The sequence below is a fragment of the Ambystoma mexicanum genome, chromosome 2p (genome assembly GCF_040938575.1).
Source record: "Ambystoma mexicanum isolate Mex_15411 chromosome 2p, UKY_AmexF1_1, whole genome shotgun sequence".
In the NCBI taxonomy this organism is placed as follows: domain Eukaryota; kingdom Metazoa; phylum Chordata; class Amphibia; order Caudata; family Ambystomatidae; genus Ambystoma; species Ambystoma mexicanum.
The window spans coordinates 1,076,306,953-1,076,330,832 of record NC_090923.1 but is presented as its reverse complement, the minus strand read 5'-3'; the positions used below and the strand labels follow the sequence as shown (position 1 = coordinate 1,076,330,832).

Here is a 23,880-nt window from a genome sequence, read left to right as displayed (position 1 = left end):
GACAACATCACATCGAGCACTGTTAGGTTCTAAATTCATGCGCCCAGTACAACGACCCAGTATGTCCAGACCAGCACGCAAAACAAAATTGCCCAGCAGGTACGAGACAAGATGGACTGCAAGAAGGCGTCCCTGCGTGCTACCTGGAGCTGAGAGGACGCCCTCACTGTGTAGGCTTTCTGCCTAAGCTACACTGGTGCACCCTTTATTCTTGCACATTTGTAAATAAAAGATACATCAGTGAATCCAATCCAGTGCCTCTGAATCCTTAATTATTGGGTTACTCTAGTAAAATGAGATTTTATCTCATTAAGGGGATTCAATCCCTGGTCTTACATGTTTCTAGTTAGTAATTATGCAACTATCCAACATGGTAACCACTTTGAGTGTCTTCATTCGGATGTATTCTTTATCTATTTACTTGCAGCCTTTAGCTGGATTCAAAACACACATGATTCTTTTTTTCTGAACTGCTCACAGAGCACATGATCCAATAGTTCTTTACCCTTTCTTCGTTATACAACCATTGCAATGACAAACATGATTAATCTAAAAGTGCATATTAGCATTTTGAGCTGCATATGCTTTAATTAATTGCAAGCTAGTGGTTCACCCTTGTTTGTCCTTGAAATGCATTACTTGTGTTTCCTGGTACACAGAGTTTTCAGTGCCGCAAAAGTTGCTGTGTTCATGGCAACCAAATGATCTTACTTTTGACATGTGTTTATGATAAGATGCTGCATTTATCTTCATCATTGTGTGGTATTCTTTGTGAAGGGACAAGACAAGTAGGCGTGATGTATTTTTAACATGAGAGATTATAGTCTACTATTGTCATCGCAACTTGATAATTTTGTTGCCTGTATTTACCGTTAGGCTGCATGCATGTATCTAAGGGTCAAGCAAGTCTTCATCGGCATGGTGTTCACAGAATTCTTTATACTTACCTTGGGGGGACCAGATTTTTGGAATGCCATCCATATTTTGTTGCTTTACACAAAAGTAATATTGAGAAAACATTCAAGGACCATATCTTGGTCATGTCCCTTACCAGAGTGGGAGACAGGGCAAGGGTAAATCTCACAGTGGTCACCCCAGCCAGCCCCAATTGAGCAGCAGCACTCCTGTCGGGTTACGTTGGTCGCCAGGACGCTGTCACAGAAGATTGTGTCGTCAAAGTTCAAGTAGCACTCTTTCTTGTCTCCCGGTGGCTCCACCTCTATGAGCAGAATTACAGAAAGAAGTTTGTGTGAGTGTGAATCATAAGAGGCATTAACTGACACGGATCATGAAGTCAGAGAAAGAATGTTTTCTATTTCACACACTATGGGGCTCACACCTTATGGTGCTCATGTTCCATGGGGTCCCAATGGAAGGCGTAAAAGCCTTGAGTAAGGCTTTAATGACTTCCATTAAAGTCACGCCCCATTTTCAGTCAATTGAATGGCAGGGAGGAGGGGCGCCACACAACTTGTGTTTCTGCCACCTTCCTTCCTCTCCGCCATACAAATGTTTTAGCATTTGCACTGGCATGAATTGTCATGCCGGTGCAAATGCTTAAGATCCCTATGGGGTGTGCCAGCTTTATACACCAGCATAATGCAGGCAAACCCCAGAGGGATCCATTGTACACGCTGACTGCCATGCTCACATGTCAGGCCGCGTGTACCGTTAAATGCTGTCCAACATGCCGGCATGTTGGACAGCGTTTATTTGTAATTGTGAACACTGCTTATCGTGCACGCCCAATTAAAAGTAAACGCTGGCATGCTACTCATTTGCTAGGCGGAATGTACGCCGCCTTTTTCATTTCACATTTGCACTCCGCCAGACAAGTGACAAAAATTCCGAATTGAAAACATACCAGGGCCCTGACCTCAAATTATGAAGGAGTCACTATCAGGGTAATGGAGCAGATGGCTGCCTTGCATCACTGGTGCGTAGCATAGCTGTTTGAAAATGTCTTCCTTTCATGTTACTTTCCGTTAGGTTCTAAGACACTTCCAGAAGTCACAGGAAGGCAGGAGCTGAAGTAGCACGCGAGCATGGGAAGGCCTTAGCAGAAAATCTGCAGTGGAGTGTGTGGTAAGGATGATGTCTGAGTGCTATTGCAGGAACCCTGGAACATATGGACAGTTGTGAACAAAAAACAGACTGTGGGCATGCGTGACTGTTGCAAATGCAAAGTATGTGTTGTGTGTATTTCGAAGCCTTCCTGCATGCATGCCTGTGCATATAAGTGTGTGTGTGTGTGTGTGCATGTGTGAATGTGTTTGTTTGGGAAATGCGGGGCACCATACTGACACTGAGAATGTGGCCTTCTGCCATAGGATGGACACAATGTACAGGCAGCATAATATTTGATCACAGGACAATGTTGGCATAAGTTGGATATAATGAGCATGACAAATATTTGTACTGTGGTATTCTAGATTATACATTGGTCACAACCCAAATGTAAGTCTGTTAGTTTAGTGGCAACCCTGGCATTTATTAGTCACAGCCAGCAAGAAATTGTTTTACAGTGGCTGTTATAGTGCATTTTATTTATTGGGTATTGGGAGATGAGAGCGTGCAAGTGCTGGAGGAGTGCTGGAGGTGGGTGGGGCAGGAAAGGGGGGAAGAGGGCCCCTGGGCTAGGCAAGTGCTAAGGGGAGGCCAGCTGGACCAGTGCCAGGCCAGGGGAATGCAGAGAGTGCAGGGGAATGAAGGTCGACATGCTAAGTGCGAGGAAGGGGCTGGATGGGCTCAATAGTGGTGCAGGCCCAGCCAGGCAAGTGCAGGGGAGGGAGCCCGGAAGGGCAATTGCAGTTTAGGGGGGTAGAGAGGGCCTCAGGGGAAACCAAGGTGCTGGGGTAGACTGGGCAAGCAGGACCGGGTGCTCTGTGTGAATCAGAAGGAACCAGGCAGCCAGTCAAAAAAAAGCAGAGGGGGACATTTGATGGGGAGGGGGAGAGGGAAGGAAGAAGAGAAAAGGAGCGTCTTGAGAACCTTCTGGAACTTGAGATCCGGCTGAAGTCTGAGAGGGGCAGGGAGGCCATTCTAGAGGGAGGTTCCTGCAGAAGAGAGAGAGAGATCTACCCCCCACTCTCTGCAAAAGCGTCTGATCTGCAAAAAGTTGGAGCTAGAAGACCAAAGGGCTCCAACAGGGAGGTATTTAGGACAAGAGAGTTGGATGTACTGTGGTCCCAGACCCCAGAAAGGCGTGTGAATGATGCAGAGGGTCTTGAACTTGATCTTTGCAGCAACCGGGAGCCAGTGGAGAGATTTTATCGCTGGAAAGATGCAAGCCCTGGGCTTGAGGCCAAGGATAAGTCTCGCAATCCTTTTCTGGATTAGTTGAAGGCGGCAAAGGGAGGATTTAGGCAGATATAGGAAGAGGCTGTTGCAGTAGTCTTGCCTAGAGAGGGCCAGAGCTCTGGAGACACTGATTTTCTGGGGCAAGGTGAGGAAAGGGAGAATGCCTCTGAGGAGATGCAGCTGAAAGTGGGTCTTCTTGGCAAGGTCTGTGATATCAGGAGAGAAAGAGAGAGGGGAGTCGAAGGGGACACCAAGGTGTTTTGCCTCACGAGAGGGTGAGGGAAGGGGACCCATGGAGGGCGGCTAGAGAGTAGGAGGGAAGAAGGGAAGGAGGGAGCCCCAATGAGAAGGATCTCAGTCTTACTGCATTAAGGCAGAGATTGTCAGCAGCACACCATGCCTGAATAGCAGTCAGTCAGGAATGAGAGAGGAAGAAGAGGAGGTAGTGGAGGGAACCTTAAAGGAGAGCTATGTCTCGTCTGCATAACGTTGGAAGTGAGGAGAGAAGGCAGAAATCAAATGGGCTAGCGGTGTGTCACAACTCAGGGCTGGTATCCCAGTTGTTGCGGATAATGTCTCACAGTCTTTTGGGGAGGTTACCTTTCCTCCGGGAATATGGAGTCTTTATACTGATGTGCCAAAGACTTCCCTCCCAAGAGCTCAGCCTACAGGGATCAACACACCTGGTAGGCCGGGGGCTTGAGTGAAAAGGCAGGAGCAGAATCGTCAGAGCTAGAGGGACAAAGAACAAAACAATTGTTCAAGAAATACAGCCATGTAGTGCCAAAATACAGACAGCCAACACCGCCCACAAGTACCCGCTCTTACCTGCTCCGTAGAGACAATATACCAGTAACCTACTAGTATCGAGTGCAGAAACAAGGAGATTGTAAAGTGAAGGAGGGGTGTGCCAATATTTTAGGAACACCGACGTGGAAACAGCAAGGCGTCCAAAGGTGTACCAAAGCAATCCAATGTTCAAAACAGCAAAGCGTCCCAAAAGTGTGTAAAGCAATCCAGGGTTGAGGCAGCAAAGCGTCCAAAAGTGTACCACAGCAATCCAATGTTCAAAACAGAAAAGCGTCCCAAAAGTGTACCAAGGAATAAACACATGTGTCAAAAAATGTTGAACAAAACCACAAAAAATAGTAAAAGAAATATCCAGAGGAACGAGCATTCGCCTCACGCTAGTTCCATTGCAGAATTGTTCAGGTTTATCAGGTTGCCCAAGTGTAAGGATTCAGAAATGGGAGGTCGAGGTGGAGAAGCCGGGTTCGAGTTTTCCAGGGGAGGCAGTCCGGGGAGGCAAGCGTCGGGAGACAGAAAAAGGACAAGACAGAAGCAAGGTCTAGATTCAAATGCCAAGTATTCAATAACAAAACAGAAGTCTGGTAATAGAAGCTCACACCTAACAACAGTTTAGGAGCACTAGATCTCCGGATAGACAGGAGTTAAATGCAGTTCACAAACGAAGGAAAACACAGCAACGTCATGCGTGTATGTCATGTGGCTAAAATAGCAAGAGTTGTGGGAGTTGTAGTTTCAAAGGGTTTTACGTGCCGGATAGCGCTCAGACAACCGCCAGGGCAGTTTCCAATTTAGCCGAGACGTGACAGTACCCCTCCACAAAGAGCGCCTTCTCCTGTGCCTTCGCAAGCGTTGAGACCAAAAGGCATGCAACAAACGGGGTGCATTCAAATTAGAGTCTGGTTCCCAGGACCTGTCCTCTGGACCATACCCCTTCCAGTCAATCAGGTAAGACCGAACCCCACGACATAGGCGAGTGTCCATGACTGCACGCACCTCATACTCGTCCTCTCCATGGACGTTAACTGGGGTAGGGACAGCAGGTAACCGCGTGCCAGGTACAAAAGGGTGAAGCAAGGAGACATGGAATACCAGGTGCACCCGCCAATGAGATGGAATGTCTAGACAAACAGTGACAGGGTTAAGGCACCATAGAATCGTATAAGGACCCAGGTAACATGGCAACAGTTTCCTTTTACCCCTAATGGCCAGATGTTTTGTAGTGAGCCATACACGGTCACCACAAGAATACGAAGGAGCCGGTGCGCGTTGCTTGTCAGCCTGCATTTTGGTACGACGTTGCGCAGCTTGCAAATGGGTTAACACTGATTTACGGATGGCAAGCAGGGAATCCCTCACGGCATTAGCTGCGGGAAACTGCTTTAAAGAAGGCAAGACAGGCGGCAGAGTCCTTGGGTGCAGACCATATAAAGCATAAAATGGAGAGCAGCCAATTGATGAGTGTATAGAATTGTCATAGGCAAATTCTGCTGCACCTAGTAGCGAGAACCAGTTAGATTGATGTTGCAGACACAGACAGCGAAGAAACTGTTCCATAGTGCCATTGGTACGTTCGGTCTGGCCATCCGTCTGAGGATGGTAGGCCGAGGACAAGCGGGCATCGATACCCAAGGAGGAAGTGAGGGAGCGCCAAAAACGCGAGGTAAATTGAGACCCTCGGTCAGAAATCAGAACCGTAGGTAGTCCAAAAAAACGTACCACATGGTCAAAAAACAAACTCGCTAACATAGAAGCAGTAGGTATTTCTGAACACAGTATAAATCGTGCCATCTTGGTAAAAACTTCCACAACCACAAGAATGGTGGACATGCCCCCAATACAAGGGAGTTCCACCACAAAATCAAGGGTGACCGTATGCCACGGATACGGGGTAATGGCATGCTCATTAGAAGACCTACGGGTTTGCCCGGTTGTCTTTTGCACTGTGTACATATGGCACACTTGGAGACATATTCTTCGGTGTCCTTCTTCATACCAGGCCACCAGCACCATCGGTGGAGAAGATCATAGGTTTTGGCCCGGCCAGGGTGAGCTGCCAACGGGAGATCATGGGACCATTCGAGAGCCTTTCGCCAAGTTTGATTGTCAGGCAGGTATAGTAGACCCTTAACATATGGAAGGCCGGTGATGAGTTCGGCGTCCATCTCCTTAAGAATAGGAGCATGGTCCTTAGCCCATCTCCTTAACCCGTCTATGGTGGACGGAGAAACCGAACAAACACACACAACAGTCCCTGAGGGTAATACCGGGGTTGACTGCTTCGTAGTTTCCATATCTGTACCAATACGAGATAACGTGTCTGCCTTTCCATTTAATGGACCGGGGCGATATGTCACCGTGAAATCAAACATGGTAAAAAACAAATGCCAACGTATTTGCCTAGCATTGGTGCATTTCACATGGGACAATGCTTGAAGATTCCGATGGTCCGTATACACAGTAATGGGTGCCTAGCACCTAATAGATGGTGTTTCCACTCTTTAAACGCCACCTTAATCGCCAGTAATTCCCTCTCCATGATCGTATAATTACGTTCGGCCGACGTAAGTTTCCGAGAATGGAAAGCCACTGGATGTAGTCGATGAGTAGCTGGGCAAATCTGCAACAGGATGGCCCCCACTGCAATTGCAGAGGCATCGGCTTCCACGTTAAATGGAAGTGATGGATTAGGGTGCTGCAAGACGGGAGCGGTGGTAAAAGCCTCCTTCAATTTCTGAAATGTGGACCTCGCTTTGTCATTCCTAATGAAAGGGACGTTCGGACTGGTCAACCGGGTTAGTGGCGCAACTATTTCGGAAAAGGAGGTGATGAAACGTCTGTAGAAGTTAGAAAAACCCAAGAATGATTGAAGGGCTTTTACTGAAGTCGGGACAGGCCAATCCAGTACTGCCCAGACCTTGGAGGTGCACATAAGCACTCCCTTTTGAGAAATTTGAAACCCCAGGAACTCCACAGACGATGCATGGAACACACACTTCTCCAGTTTTGCAAAGAGGGAGTGCTCTCTTAGACGGAGTAGGACAGAGCGTACATGTTGTATGTGTTGAGACAAGGATTCTGAATATATCAGGATGTCGTCCAAATATATTACGACGTAACAATCCAACAAGTCTCTGAAAACATTGTTTACAAAGTGTTGGAACGTCGCTGGGGCATTGCAAAGCCCAAAGGGCATTACACAATATTCATAAAGCCTGAATTTCATCTTGAATGCAGTTTTCCATTCATCCCCCTTACGCATCCTCACCAAGTTGTATGCTCCCCGTAAATCCAACTTGGTGAAGATAGTAGAGGAGGTCATTTTATCAAGGAGTTCCGTGACGAGCGGCAACGGATATTGGTTTTTGATCGTGACTTTATTGAGGGCACGATAATCCACACAGGGGCGTAAGTCCCCTTCCTTCTTAGGTACGAAGAATATCGGGGAGGCCGCTGGTGAACGGGACGGACGTATGTGTCCCAAGCACAAAGCATTGTCCACATAGTCTCGCAGGTGTTCCTCTTCCTTCTGAGTGAGTGAGTAAATACGGCCATGTGGAATGACTGCCCCAGGTATGAGATCAATGGGGCAATCATAATCTCTGTGCAGGGGCAGTTTTTCTGACAAGCCTTTATCGAACACATCCGAGAACTCCCGGTATTCCAATGGAAGTACAGGGACCGGGATAGAGGACATGGCACTGATGGAAGGAACACTAGTCACCAGGGCCAGGCAGGGAGAAAAGGCTGCTACCTCATGAGATCCAAGGCATTTCTGTATGCAAAAAGAGGAAAAGAACCGCACGGTTTGTTCAACCCAATCAATTACAGGATTATGCGTTTGCAGCCAAGAAAGACCCAGAATCATGCCGAATTGGGGGGCCGTAATAAGGTCAAAGGTGATGGATTCCGAATGACCTTGTAGGTGGACATTTGTAGTGAAGCCGTTTGCTCCGTAACCTGTCCGGATACCAAACGGGAACTGTCTGCGGCATGTATCTCGTCAGGTCGTATTTTGGGAATTATGGGTAGTCCGTAATGTTCGGCCAACCTGGAATCCATATAATTCCCACTAGCCCCTGAGTCTATCATTACAGGGTTGAAAAAAGATTTGATGCCAGGGGCCTTGAAGCACATAGTAAGATAAACATGTGAAGACGGAAAACACTCATCCGAGCCTGGGTACAATTGACTCATCCTAAAGGCCCGGTTTACGGACGAGTCCTGGCGTTTCCCGCCGGCTTGGCGGGTCTTTTAGGACACAAACGAATATAATGACCTGACTGGCCACAATAGAAACATAGGTTATTCAGCACCCGTTTCTCTCGTTCGGCCTTGGATAATGGACCCCTGATGGCCCCAATTTGCATGGGTTCGGCTTCACTTTGAGAAACAGGAGTAGTGCCACCTGGTCGGGAAGAGGTACGAATATCAGGATACCGACGTTCGCCCCGTCTTTGCCGAAGCCGAGCATCGACATAAAGAACCAGGTCGAGCAACTCAGGAAAACCAGGTGGAAGGGCGGGCACCACTGATAGGGCATCTTTTAGCTCATCCGACAAACCTTTATAGAAAACGGCCGCTTTTTTCTGTTCTGGCCACGTAGTCTCAGCCGCCAACTGGTTGAAACAGGCTAGATAAGTCAAAAGATCTGTCTTGCCTTGCCTAATAGCCAAGAACTCCAAATCCGAAGTCTGTGCTTTGTATCGCATGTCAAAAACACAATTCATGGCTTGGATTAACCTATCAAAGTCGTACAGAGCCGGGTCATCGGCTTCCAGCAATGGATTAGCCCATGCCGCGCCAGTGCCGCCTAGGTGGGAGAGAACGAATGCCGCCTTAGTAGTAGCGTCTTGGAACGCCAAGGGACGACAAAGAAAATGAAGGCGACATTGGTTCACAAAAGTCCGGTAAGTCTTAGGATCCCCCAAAAAACGCTTGGGTGGAGCCAAAGGAAAGGGCCCAGGAAGGACAACTGGGGCTGGAGCTGGAGGGGGTACGGGAGGAGGTGCCGCCGCAGCGGCATCACCAAACTCCTCATCATGGGGCAATGGCTGCACGAAGCTCTGCAGTACATCCATGCGCTGATGTAAAGCCGCATGGGCGGATGCCATATCGGTACGTAAAGTAGAGAAAGCCTGCATGAGAGCTGTCATTGGATCAGATGCAGCCTCCATTACCGATAGGCGTTTAAATAAGGCTCCTAAATCTGTCACAACTCAGGGCTGGTATCCCAGTTGTTGCGGATAATGTCTCCCAGTCTTTTGGGGAGGTTACCTTTCCTCCGGGAATATGGAGTCTTTATGCTGATGTGCCAAAGACTTCCCTCCCAAGAGCTCAGCCTACAGGGATCAACACACCTGGTAGGCCGGGGGCTTGAGTGAAAAGGCAGGAGCAGAATCGTCAGAGCTAGAGGGACAAAGAACAAAACAATTGTTCAAGAAATACAGCCATGTAATGCCAAAATACAGACAGCCAACACCGCCCACAAGTACCCGCTCTTACCTGCGCCGTAGAGACAATATACCAGTAACCTACTAGTATCGAGTGCAGAAACAAGGAGATTGTAAAGTGAAGGAGGGGTGTGCCAATATTTTAGGAACACCGACGTGGAAACAGCAAGGAGTCCAAAGGTGTACCAAAGCAATCCAATGTTCAAAACAGCAAAGCGTCCCAAAAGTGTGTAAAGCAATCCAGGGTTGAGGCAGCAAAGCGTCCAAAAGTGTACCAAAGCAATCCAATGTTCAAAACAGCAAAGCGTCCCAAAAGTGTGTAAAGCAATCCAGGGTTGAGGCAGCAAAGCGTCCAAAAGTGTACCACAGCAATCCAATGTTCAAAACAGCAAAGCGTCCCAAAAGTGTACCAAGGAATAAACACACGTGTCAAAAAATGTTGAACAAAACCACAAAAAATAGTAAAAGAAATATCCAGAGGAACGAGCGTTCGCCTCACGCTAGTTCCATTGCAGAATTGTTCAGGTTTATCAGGTCGCCCAAGTGTAAGGATTCAGAAATGGGAGGTCGAGGTGGAGAAGCCGGGTTCGAGTTTTCCAGGGGAGGCAGTCCGGGGAGGCAAGCGTCAGGAGACAGAAAAAGGGCAAGACAGAAGCAAGGTCTAGATTCAAATGCATAGTATTCAATAACAAAACAGAAGTCCGGTAATAGAAGCTCACACCTAACAACAGTTTAGGAGCACTAGATCTCCGGATAGACGGGAGTGGTGTCCAGACATTTGGTCGACCTAAAACTGGTCGAATGACATTTGGTCGACGCAATTTGGTCGAAAACCAAATGGTTGAATTTTTTTTTAATTATATATTTATTTTTCGGGTTTTCGTTTTTTACAAAAATGGGTTTTTAGAAAAAAAGGGGGCTGGGGGGGGAACCCCGCCCAAAAAAAAAAAAAAGGGGTGAAAATAAAAAAATCGACCATTTGGTTTTCGACCAAATTGGTTCGACCATTTGTCTGGTCGACCAATTTTTTTCGACCAAATGTCTGGTAACCGACGGGAGTTAAATGCAGTTCACAAACGAAGGAAAACACAGCAACGTCATGCGTGTATGTCACGTGGCTAAAATAGCAAGAGTTGTGAGAGTTGTAGTTTCAAAGGGTTTTACATGCCGGATAGCGCTCAAACAACCGCCAGGGCAGTTTCCAATTTAGCCGAGACGTGACACGGGGCAAGGTAGATGTTGAAGAGCCACAGCAAGAGGATAGAGCCCAGAGGGACGCAGCAGGTGGAGAATGTAATGGAGGAGAGAAAAGGGCCCAGTTGAACCTGGGATGGTAGGTCAGAGGATGGAGGTCAACCAGTCCAGTGCCAGCTCTGTGGTGCCAAGGGTATCACAGAACTGATTTATAAGGGTGGCATGATTGACCATATTAAAGGCAGAGGAAAGGTCAAGTAGGATGAGAACGGAAGGAGAGTTTGAATCAAGATTTGAGAGAAAATCTGACGGGTGTTCAGGAGTGCAGTTTCTGTGCCTCTGGATGCTCTGAAGCCAGACTGGTGGTCGTGGAGACAACCAACAGATTCAGTGTGCTGGATCAGCTGAGAGATGAGCAACTTCTACAAGAGTCTGCCCAGGAAGGGGGTAATGGAGATAGGGCAGTAGTTGGGCGGGCAGGAGGGGTCTGCAGACGGCTGTTTGAGGAGAGGCTGCACAAGGGAGTGCTTGCGGAGTAGCGGGAAGGAGCAAGTGGAAAGGTGTGATCGCAGAAATCAGCCTAGGCTGGAGGAAGGGAGGCAATGTTGTCCTTGATAGTTCTGGAGGAGCAGGGGAGCACCTGTTTGGAAGAGACTTTCATAGATAGTATTTATCTGGAGCCCTCATCAAATGGGCAAGAAAGAGGAGAGTAGGAAGGAAGGGGGTGAGGTTCAGGGTGTGGGGGTAAGGGAGGCCTTAAAGCGGGTGAGGGAGAAGGGAGGGGTGTAGAGGAGAATGATGACAAGATGTCCTGAGTTGTGGTTATGAAGTTAGAGGCCAGGGCAGAGGGTCAGGGATGGCAGAGAAGTGGAGACTGCAGTAGGTTTCGAGAGTTCCTTGCAGATTTTGAACAGTGCATGCAGTATGAAAGTGTGTTTTTAGAGTGGCAATTCTGGCATTTATTGGGACCAGCCAACCAGAAAATGGATAATGACACAATACTGGCATATATTGACCATATTCGGCATGAAAATGATTTACAGTGGCAATACTGGTGCATTTTGGCTGCAGACAGAAGGAATGTGTGTTCTTAGAGTGGTTGGGGATTAATGGGCACATCCACCATGTCTCTCAGTGGCTCACTCTGGCATATATTGGCCACAGTGAGCATGAAATTAGGTTGTAATAGTGGCAATACTAGTGCATTTGGGCATAGCCAGCATGAAAGTGTTTCCTTACAGTGGCAATACTGGTATTTATCATGCACAACCAAAATGAACATGGTTTCCAGTGGCAATACTAATGTAAACTAGGTAATGCCAGCATGAACATGCTTACAGACCAATGGCATATCTGTGGCCATGCAGGCATATATTCTGGGTACAGTGATCATGAAAGTGTGTTTTACAGTGGCAGTACTGTCTTATATTGTGGGTACAGGTAAACTAAAAATATGTTGTATGCTGTTGGTGACTTGGCAGCTACTGGATATTATTAATGTGTTAACTGCCAAATTGAGGGAATCTGTCTCTTCTCCCCAATGGGGAGTTCCCTCCTGTGAGGCTAGGCAAGTGAGCCCACTCTGCACCACTTTCCCTAGGGGTCGAGGCAAGTGGGACCTCACCGGGAGAGACTGCGCCTTAGGGGACAAGGACTCCCGTTCCTGTGAGGAACTCCCTAAACCAATTCAATTGATGCATACATAGGACTATCTAACATATCAAATACTTCCAAGTACAGATACTTGACAGAAGAGAAAGTTAAAAAGTGCTATCATCACGAAGAAAGAGAAGTTGTCTCTTTAAATGGACATCACCAATCCACTGAGTATTCATCCAACGAGAGCGAGGAAGGAGAGAGGAATGCATACTGAAGCAGCAGAGATCCCCTGGTAGCCTAACAGCAGCAGGGGTGGATCTGCAGGGGAATCCAAAGTTGCATGGAACTAGCAAAGCAAATGCTGTGAGCCCGGCATGCAGTAGAGACAGAAAGCATAGACAACTGGAGTCAGAGTTTCAGTGGTGGCGTGAGTACGAGATTGTCATGGCGAGCAGGCTGCCTGTGCCACAACGCCAACACCACCCCAGGGAAGTGACAGCAAGCAATACGGCTCCTAGTCGTGATACAAGCTGAACGGGAGAAAGAGAACATGAGAAGATCCCAGGCCCGTAAGAATCCTGCAGATGTTCCCAAATAGTATGGAAGGTAACGGGGAACCCGGGAGGAACAGGAGCACAAAAGGGAATTATATGCTCCTAGAAACACGTCCCAGTATAAGCGCGAAAATCTGGGAATCAAAGTTAAGGAACTTGAACTGTCTTAATGAAAGAGAGAGAATAATAGATCTCCCTGAAAGGGAGATCAATAAGAAGAGGATACCAATAAAAATAATACATTATTATTATAATTGGCACTTTTATTAAGCATTTAGTGGAACTAGAACTATAGGTGTAAATATAAAGCTTGCACTCAGGGAGACATGGCCTGCAACATTCAATTGGTTTCTCACTGCAGGCCAGAGAATTGAAGGTAACAGCAGAACTATAAACTCACAGTGGTATGTAAACAACATGCACACTTGAAATAGGCAGATAGATTTGAATATAGTGAAAAAGACAAAAGCTGTCACATTAATTTGCATTCGAGTATGTGTTTTGGCAAAACTGCATAATAGGCAATTAACAAGGAGATATGTTTTGAACCAAACATCCAACCTGTTCACAGTGATAAGGTATCACAAACCAAAATAATGCATATTAGCTATTTGTTTTAAGTACATACTGTACGAATTGAATAAGCTTACAACCCAATACATAAATAATGATAAGCGATTAGGGAATTGTTTTTAATATGATAGTCCAAAACACATCTACCTCAATAAGATAGTACAGTGATTTAAGATATAGAAGTCAGAGAGCACATCCAGATACAAGGGGAGAAGAACAAATATGCTGGATTCCACGATTCCCAGGTAGGCAAAGGAAGGGGCTTTAGAAGAGCAGCTGAGATGCAAAGAATGGCATAAATTAACATTACAGGAGCAAGTAGCTCCAGGGAGAACACCTGTCACATCTAAAAATTTGGTATGTCACATGAATCCCAATTAGAACCTAACTTCTCATTTTTATTACAAAGACATGAAAAGCAAAGCATAAAAGATTCTGACTTCCTATGTTTGAAATTAGGCTATTTAAATTGTTAGAGGGTTAAAACATAAAAAAAACATCTATACTTATAAACAGAGCAGTGCGCTGTGAAAAGCAAAGCAAAGCAAAGAGTATGCTTTCATGAGTTTGAATCAGAAGAGCCTAGTTTTTTTTAAAGTACTCCACTATAGTGAGCATCGAGACACATAGGGTAATGCCTACACAAAATACTTAAATATGCCACAGTCACACTCTAAAGTGAGCTGTGAAAGAATTAGTGTCGTACCTACGTAAAATACTTATTACCTAACTATTAATAAACTCATATTAACAAGATGACCAGTGTGAGAAACCTGAAGGTAGTCTCACTCCTACTCCCCTTGGATCCTTTGTTCAGGTGGCCAGGGAAAGGCCATCGCTCTTGGATCTTTACCCTGGGGGTAGAGAAGCGAGGGAGGATCACCTGGGTGGAGGGTTCTTGGGGACTGGAAGTGGGGTATACACAGGCAAGGCATGGTATCCCCCTTTTCCTGTTGCAAACCAACCTAACCCTCCCCCGACCTTTGTGGGTTACTATAAAGCTGTTCCCCTGATTTCCTCACATGTGACACTTGACAGTACTGGGACGAGGAAGAGGCAACAAAGAGTAGGGAACACTATACCATTTCACCACTCTAGTACTGGGACAAAGAAGATGCCTGACGAGTGTTGTAAGAGTCAGGCATGTCCCCTTAATCAAACACAGGCAGACCCAATTGAGAGAACACACCTGCACCCAGTTAATTAGTTTGCAGGTGTCTAAAATTAGAGAAGAGAACATCAGAGAGAGCAACACGTAGGCCTGTGGGGGAGACCAGCAGGGGACCCTTTTTAAGAGGAGGCAGCCATGGTGGGACCGGAGAACAAGCCAGTACACCGGCATATATCCCAGAGGACTTGCGGGTGCCCAAAGCAACTGTGCTGTGTAATTGCTGCAGGTCTGGGAGCCTCCGTAATAGAGAGCAGGCAGTGGGAGCTGCGAGAAAGCTAGGAGAGAGGACGCTGCCCGCATCCGTGAAGAAGCATTCAGGTTGCCGGTGTCCTGAGGGAAACACCCGGCAGACGAGCTGGGCTCATAGCGGTGGACTTCTCGGCTTCAGAAGTGCAGAGGAAGCAGTGGGAGCCGACCGAGAGGAGACGCCTGAAGCCGGTGAGTGACAGGGAGGGCACTCGAGCAACGGGGCACTCCTATCGGCCAAAAACGAAATAACTGTCCGCGAAATTAAGTGAAAACTATGGCGATTGAATAATGAACTGTATGGAAACCTTAAATTAAGAAACATGCGTATATATTGAATACTGAAAATGTTGACCAACGAATTGAGTGAAATCTTGAAACTAAACATATTAAACATTGAATGGAATAAAACCTTATGGGAAAAGCAAATAACAGAGAATCAACCAAGTGCCCATGTGAAAGTGAATGGCAAAAAAGGGCGCAAGTGAGAGAGAGCGCCAGAAAAGCTGCGGTATGAACATACCATCCACCCCTCCCACAAGTGATTTTTTATGAGTAAATGCAGCGTGGAAAGGCCAAAGACTGGCAATAGGTGAGTGACATGTGATGACAGATCTGTGTAAAGCAGCACATAAAGCCAAGAGTCCGGAAAAGAAGAACTAAGTGAAGGTTATTTGAAGCAGAGGAGCCAGTGTCAAAGAACCTGTGTGGGCTGAAGAGCCCAGGGATCCTGGTTGCGTGACCTGTGATGGATGGACCGTGTGGCTGACAACTGGCCTAGACCAGTGAGCCCCGAATGCTGAAAACCAAAGACATGTGAAACAAACCAATGAAAGCACTTTAAGTGAAAGGAGGGTCAAGTGGACCCTGAGTTTTGTAAAACCTTTTGAAGAGACTGAAACACGTATAAGTGGTGTGGATAGTCTTAGGCAAGGGAACCCTGAGACTTGAGAAACCACATGTGTTGTCTTGAGAACAGAGCCTCAAGATCTTTTGTTTTTTAACTGTGTTGCTTGGAACTTGGGGAAGGGAACCCAGAGGATTGTTTGGAACTGTCTTACACTTACACTTGGGGATGGGGAGCTGGAAGAAGCTCAGAACTTTGAGTTGAACACTATTTCTTTTATTATTGACATTCCTACACATTGTTTAGCTTTAGTTGTGAGGGAAAGTACAGGTTTTGGACACAGAGAGACTTTTAAGTTGAACTCTTTGACTCAGACTTTCCTGAGTTTCATTCAGGTAGGGAAATCCCCCCTTAGCATAGGGCATGTTAGGCCTTCTACCAGCCTGACATTTGATTTGATAAAGTATTTTTTTTAGAACTTCAAGTCTGTTGTCTGTGTCTTGCTTCATGATGCCGTCACACCAGGTATGGGAATCTGAACTGAGTACAAAACACATTTTGAGCAATATTTTACATTTTAGAAGCGGTTCTATTTCATGTGCAGTTGCTTTGAAATTTGGTTTTAGATCAAGCAACTAAGGCTGGGTTTTGTAACAACTAGCAATAATGTTTTTTGAGATGATTAAACAAAGCTATATCATTGTTTTAAAAATCATTGCTGGTATTTAATGGAATACAGAGCAATGATGTGAATCACATTATTGGTAAGAACAACAACGTATTGATGAATGACCTGATTTGATTTCAGTTAATAGTAATGTTTAGACTGCTAAATAACTTACAAATGAAAATGAGATCACAACAGACTGATTAAGAGTTTCATGTGGCCTATCGATTAAACTGGTTGGTATGGAGCCTAGCACATTGTAAAGCATGCTTTGGGAAAGCAGTGAAGAGAACAATTGTTCACGTACTCAATTCCTCACTTTTTTCCCGTACAAATCGATTAGCAGAATTGTGCATGTACACCCCTCAGAAGACCTTTTCCTCATAAGTGAGTTTTCAGAATAGCAATATAGGGTAAGTCGGAATGAAAAGCCCTTGATAACTTTAAGAATGCTTTGTAATCTTGGAGGTGGAGGTAGACCCTTTTCTTCAGTTAAAGAGGTCAAGGATCACCAGGGTTAAAATAGCACATCAACTTCTGGTTGGAAAAGGCCCAGTGTTTTCAGATATGCAGCAGAGTTTCACGCCAGAAAAGTTCTCAGGCAGGCGCAGGGGCAACCAGACCTTCCTCACATTTCCTTTTTAGTGGGTGCTCTATATTATCATGCCCAAGTTAACTAAGGTTAGGATGCAGACTCTAGGGATATACATGAGATAGGTGTTAGGCAGAATCATGTGCAGTTCCCTTGGGGAACACTGCAAAAAGATTAAGACTACAGGAGTAAGCAGTAAACCCAATTGGTAGCAGTCTGCACCACCCAGATTTACCTGGTAGCTGTGGCTGAGCAGTCAGACCTCTCTCAAGAAGAGTAGGGCAGTATATAGAGTATACACAATAGGGCTAAAAACACAGTAGAGCAAACAAACACTGACCAGAGCTTTGTATAAAATGTATATAATTATTTATTTAAAACACACTTTAGGCAATATACTAGCACTCTAAATCAAAAGCAAGTTGAAACACAGTCAGGTAACGTATACACACCTCCCTTGATAACTATCAGACAAGTCAGAGTTAAAACACCACGATTTGTTAAAACAGATGTGAGCGTGTAACCTGATGGCACTCCAATAGTTCAGTTAAAGGGAGAGAAAAAGGCAGAGCATAAAAATAAAATAGGTCCCAACACTTTTAGGAGTTCTCAGCAAGGGAATAAAGGCAGTATATACTGTAGAGCCAAAGTTCATAGGCCAGGCCCACTTTAAATGGAGCAAAGCGAAATGTGCCCAGGATCACATGGTTTAAAATGCACTAAAAGTCTTTGCAGAATGTTCAGAAGAGGTTGGGGCGATTCAAGAAGGTAATGTTAGAAGGTCTGGGGCCAACCCAGTTGGAAAGCCAAGGATTTAAGGGTCACCTAGGGTAAACCGGAGAAAGGGAGGCCAGGCAGGACACAGTACCTTAAAGAGAGAGGAAGCTCCAGCGGTAGCAGTTGTTCCTGGGAGTGGTTTCAGTTCGTTGTTTCGACCAGGGGAAGAGAGGATCTTGTTGAGGAGGAAACATGGAGTCGTTGCACTGCACAGGGATGAAACCAGCCGCAGAGTTTTTCGGTAAAAGGTGCGTTCCTTTTATTCGCGATCAAAGTGGTGAAGCTTGGCTATCCGGCCACCGGGGTGCTTGGCACGGGCGATTCGACCAAGAGACGTCTTTGAAGGCGAAAGGGGCGAACTGGTTGGTCCCACCAGCTCAGAGGAAGAAGACACGTCCATCAGAAGATCTTCTCTTGTCGTTGGGAAAGTGGCAAGTTCGTTGCAGCAGGGCTTCACCGGTGGTGTCGTCGTTGCAGATGGCTCAGCTTCTTCCCTCTTTGGATTCTTAGGTTCTGTGGCGACTTCTGAAGTTCCAGTCCCAAAGGCCCTGCTTTTATGCAGAAAAACCCCCATTCAACAGCCTACTGTCACTCAAACATGCTAAGTGGTGAGCCGGGCGGCTCACCTCTGGACCAATCAGAATAGAGTGCGACTTGGGTTGCTAAGGCAACGCAGTCCAGGGTGCCAATTCCCCTCCCAACACATCCTGTGGAACCCAGACAGAGTGGCACCATTTGGAGGGCTTCTGTGGAGAAGCTCGCCAAAAAGTGGAACAAAGGGCTCAACCTTGGTCAGAGTTACAGAGATGGACACTAATGCCATTTTAGAAAAGAGTTCTGGAAAAATGACCCAACCGTTGATTTAATATTAAATAAATAAACCGGCCGTATCTTTAACATTGCACCAAAAAGTGGTGCGTTTAAAATCAATGGGAAAATCCCATAGAGAATATTCCGGTGGAATATTTCGCGTGGTAACCACTGCCACCAGCCAGAAACTCGACAAGGGGGGACTGGACAGTGCCCCCTTGAAAACAGACACAGGGGCAATATAATTAACCCCTTCCAGTACTTCCACAATATGATTGTTTGTACTGTTTCTGTTCACAATTTAGGACTAGTAAAGTCAATGGTGACTTTACATGCCCTGGGAGACAGTAGTCAGTCCCAGGGTATGGAGTCTATGTTTGGCGGTCACTATGAAACCCCTGTGTTACTGCACTGAGGGTGCTGTGTAACACACACATAAAAAATAGATGATACCCTATGGAGTAAAAAGAAAACCCAATAGCCCATAAGCACACAAAGTGTCAAAGACATACCTCAAATCATGCCTAAGAGTGGGAGGAAAAGAGTCTCACTCTTAGCAGGAGATAAAAACAAACCCCAAAAATCCAGCAAAGCTGCTGGGGGACTCACTAGGTTTGGGAAATTAGCCTTATAAGAGAATTCTCCATAACACTAGGGGGATGACTCAGTGGGAAATCTGGTTCATCATCACTGGACTACAAACATTTAAGTTTTGGCAGCCACCCAATGGGTTTTGCTTTCAACGTTTGGGGCACCTTATCAGATGTTTTCTCAGATGTTGGTTTGGGTTTGAATCAAGACGCCAGTCATAAAAATGTCATATCTGGTTTTGCCAGCCATATCCATCTATGCAACATCTGTATCCTACTCACTTGTTCAGGGAAAGGTACCAGATTAACTTATGGGCTCTAGGTAGGGAAAACCATGGGTATACTAGAAGTAAACTTTGGCTTCCAGCAAGTGAAGCACAATAGTCTGGTTCACTGGGGGAAACAGGGAGCATTGGATTTTGGTCTCATTTGGCACAATCAATATTTGCATGCCTGATTAGACCTTAGATGAGGACCCATCAGGGCGTTGTTGGGTAAACCAGTGAGGGGAATGTCAGAAATATTCCTTAATTTCAATTTTATTAATTTTACATTTGTTAAGCGCACAAAGCCCTTGGGCCTTGTGGCAATTTTACAACCAGTTACACTCAAATATGGTAGAAAGTCAGGTGCAAATGGCTAGGGCGGTAGCCATGTAAAAGGCCAGCTGCTTAGGTAAATAGTCAGTTTTTAAGAGCCTTCCCGAAGGTCCATTAGGAGGGTTCTTCCCTTAGGAGTGGTGGGAGGGAGTTCCATTGGTTGACTGCCACTGATGGGGAGCTCGCATCCCCACTTTTTACCCTTTTATATTTGGGTGGGATCAGTCTGCGGGTGTAAGAGCTTTTAATGGGTCTGGAATGGGCTTTGTGGAATCTTTGCACAAGGTAAGGTGGGGTGGCGTTGGATATACATTTGTGGGTGTTAGACATAGTTTTAAAGATAATTCTTTCCTTGACTGGCAACCAATGGATGTTCCTTCTGGTCTCTGTTATGTGCTTTCTTTTCGGAATGTTAAGAGCTGCTTGGATAGCGCCGTTTTGTATCACTTGGAGCTTGTGGATGTTGTGAGCCGATGTTCCTGTGAAGAGGGCATTACAGTAGTCTAACCTGGCCCCAATAATGGCTCTAGCGACAGTGAGGCAGCTGTTAGGGTTAAGGAATGGTCAGGCCGCGTTAATTAATTTCGTTGTGCAGGCTGCTGATGTAGCGGTGGCATTGACTAGTCGTGTCAGGGAAGAGTGTAGAGTCATGGTACACCCTTACGGTTTTTACTGCTGTTGAGACAGGTATCTGCAGACCATCAATGCTGAAATTGGTATATTGGGGGATGAAGATTTTTTATTACTGATGAGGGCCCCAATAGTAAGATTTCTGTCTTCTTGTCTCATTGAGAAAGAGGTCATTGGCTGCCATCCAGGCTTGGATTGTAAGGTAGATTCTGTTTAGGGCTTGAGAGTCTTTGGTGTGGTCGCCGGAGAAAAGTAGTAGAATTTGGGCATCATAGGCATAGTTTGTGTAGGAGATGCCAATGGAATCCAGGAGATCGCAGATGGGCTTCATGAAAATGTTGTAGCGTGTCAGTGAAACGCATGATCCTTGGGGCACCATGCAGGATATGGGAGATGGTGGGGCACAGGCAGCTTCTGAGAAGACTCTGATTGATCTTCCGGCCAGGAAGGAGGCGACCCATGATGTGGCTTCCAACGAGAAGTTGACTGCTGATGTGAGATGATGGCAGAGGGTGTTGTGGTAGACCAAGTCAAAGACGGCCGATAGGTCTAATAGGAGGAGGCGGAGGGTGGGCTTGCCTTCACCTCTGATTTCATCAAGTTGATTTTTGAGGTCTAGTAGGGTTGATTCTCTTCCGTGGCCAGGTCGGAATCCTGATTATCGTAGGGCTAGGATGCGATTGCTTTCCAGATAGTGTTGGATTTGATTGTAGGTGGCCCTGTCTAGGATTTTATGCAGGAAGGGAACTGTGGTGATGGGTCGTTAGTTACTTGGGATTGCTGGGTCCAGCATGGGTTTCTTTAACAGGGGGAGCACCCAGGCTTCCTTGAGGGAGGCAGGGACTAGGTTTGAGGTGAAGCATGAGTTGATAAAACATGTGATGAAGTGGATGTGGGCTTTGGCGCAGTCCTTAGTGATGGGGCTGGGCAGGTGTCTCCTTTGCATTTGGAGAGTTTGAAGTTCTTGAGAATGGTAGTCACCTGTTTCTGATACTTTGTAAAACTGGAAAGGGGCAGGTGGCAGGGTGGTTGTGATTGCCGATTGTTTGTCGAGGAATTTCTCATGAAAAGGTGGTGATTTTGTTGAGAAGAGCCTTTTGGATGTTCGCACACCAGGTTTCATCTTTAGTGATGCCTGGGGGTTGGGTGAGGGGGAAAGGTGATTCTAGATCCTTGAGGAATGAGAAAGGTTCTTTAGAGTCAGAGTTGGTATTGGCAATTCTGAGGTTATATGAGGTTGCTTTGGCTTGAATGATGGCTGATTTGTAGGTCTTGGCAGCCGATTTGAATAGGGCTTTGTGGGCTTCTATGGGTTTTTTTTTCCAGGAAGTTTCTGCCCGGCGTTTCTTGACTTTCGGTTCTTGCAGATCACTTGAGTACCAAGAATTATTGTGGGTCAGCGCTTTGGCTATGTGGATTTTTAGGGGGGCAATGGTGTCCCCCGCTACTGCCAATGTTTTTAGATAGATGTCTGCCAGAGCAACTGGATCGTTGGCCAGGTGGAGGATGTGGTTTGGTTGGAGGTCCAAAAGCAACAGAGTGATGCTGTCCTTGGTAATTTTACGAGAGCTCCGTGCCAATGTGGGAGGCAGGGGAGTAGGCCAGTGTGCTGTCTGAGGGCTGTGGGATAGAGAAGGTCACAACATGGTGATAAGTCCAGGGGCATGGGAAGATGGCGCAGATGTCTACCTTGCAGTTGAGGTCGGCTATCCAGTCGAGGGTGCAGCCTTTGGCATGGGTGGGGGCATTGACGCGGAGAGTGAAGCCTAGGGCTCTCAGAGTTCACTAGGGAAGTGGCATTGTGGTCAGTGAGGTAATTTAGGCCCCTGTTCAGGTCACCCAGGAGGACGATTTTAGAGGCTGGCTTGAGGGTAGCATTTAGTAAGTGTAATATGTCTTCCTCAAATGTGTTTGTTGGTCCAGTTGGTCTGTAGAGAATATTGAGTAGGATTGTGCAGGTATGGGAGATGGTGAGTTTGGCAGATAGGAGGTCACAGTTACCCTTTAATTTGGATGTGCATTTTCTAATTGTGAGTGAGTCCCCCTCATTTGGCGTCTTATCTATCTGTTCGTAGGATGGCAAGGGACAGGGCCGGGCCTGAAGCTACATGTAGCCAGGATTCAGCAAGGGCTAAATTGTCAAGATCAAGGGAGTTATGAGGTCATGGATGTCAAGTGCGTGGGCGGGAAGCGATCTGGCATTGATCAGGGCTCCCTTGGTATGGGAGGGAGTGTTAGGGGTGACTCTGGATAGTTGCTGAGGATTTGTGCTGTGTGGATGGCTGTGTGGATGGCTTTGGTGGTACAGCGGGCAACTGAGGGGGAGTAGTGGGGTGAATAGGCAAGGGTGGGGGTGGGGTTTGGATGGTGAATAAGGAGGGGCCTGCTGCTGGAACAGAGCCTTCCTGGTGATATATGTGCGTTCAGCAAGCCAGGAGTTCCTAATGGCACATGGTTGGGGATAGATACTGGTCATGTGAAGTGTTCTGCTGCTGAGGCGCTGATTTCTTTGCCATGTGGTAGTAGGGGCAGCATTGCAGGCGAGGGTCATGATGGGAGGCCCTGGTTTCGTGCTGTGGGCCATGCTGATGAGGAACTGCTAGTTGCATGAAGGAGAATGGCCTGCATGTGTGATGTGCTGGTGGTTGATATACTTTGGGGTGGTGGGTGACTGACTGCATATAGGAGTGGCTCGGGGGCTTGCCGGAGGTGGGACCAGCACAAGTGGGCCCTGTTATGGTGGTTGGTTGGACAGATGGAACAACAGAGCCCAAAGGGCTTGCTGCGTGCTCTGATGCCAGCGTTGCAGCTACCTTAGGAGTGTGGGTGGGTCTGACCCTAAAATTGGGGGCGTGCAGTGAGGCTTTGGGGATCACTGGATGCTTGTTAGGCAAGGCTGATGTGTTTGGGTCGGTAATGCACAGATGACTAAGTGTTATTACTCTTGTGCTGGCGGGGTTAATCTGCAACATGTATTGTTGTGGAATAGGCTTTGTTGCGGGACCCATTGTAATAGCGGGCAGTGTTAAGACCTGGGCCAGGTTAGAAGTCGGGGCTTCTCTTAGGTAGTCATGCGTCGGGCAGGCCCTAGCTGGAGGTAAGAATGGAGTCAGGTTGGAGAGAACAGTGATGATGCAGCTATACAAATTCACAATATGTAACCCAACAGGAGCAGTGGGGCCTTTTCCGAGCATCGGTGCAATGGGCTTACCTTTGCCATGATTGCTAGAGAGGCAGCGGCAAGCAGCGGAGAGCAAAAGCGAGCTGCTGCCGCCTTAGGATTCCACCTTGAGATTCTGCCGGATCTACCATCCGGCGGACTGGGGCTGCAACTACTGGTGGGCCATCTGACCAATCCGGTCTCAGTGTACTTATGTGTGGAGTCCCCAGGAGGCTGAACTTCCTGGATAGTTTTATTTCACAGTATTACTGCATGTTATTTCCTGAACAAACCCTGTTACAGTATGCCCT

At 46.7% G+C, this 23,880-nt stretch overlaps 1 protein-coding gene across 2 annotated transcripts in view; it reads right to left on the bottom strand.

Moving 5' to 3' along the window:
• LTBP3 (latent transforming growth factor beta binding protein 3) overlaps positions 1-23,880 on the bottom strand; it is a 542,185-nt gene that overhangs the window by 120,116 nt on the left and 398,189 nt on the right. For both annotated transcript variants that reach the window (XM_069645022.1, XM_069645021.1), the window contains exon 20: positions 1,052-1,219. In XM_069645022.1, the coding sequence (XP_069501123.1) occupies positions 1,052-1,219 (168 nt within the window). The remainder of the gene's footprint in view (positions 1-1,051; positions 1,220-23,880) is intronic.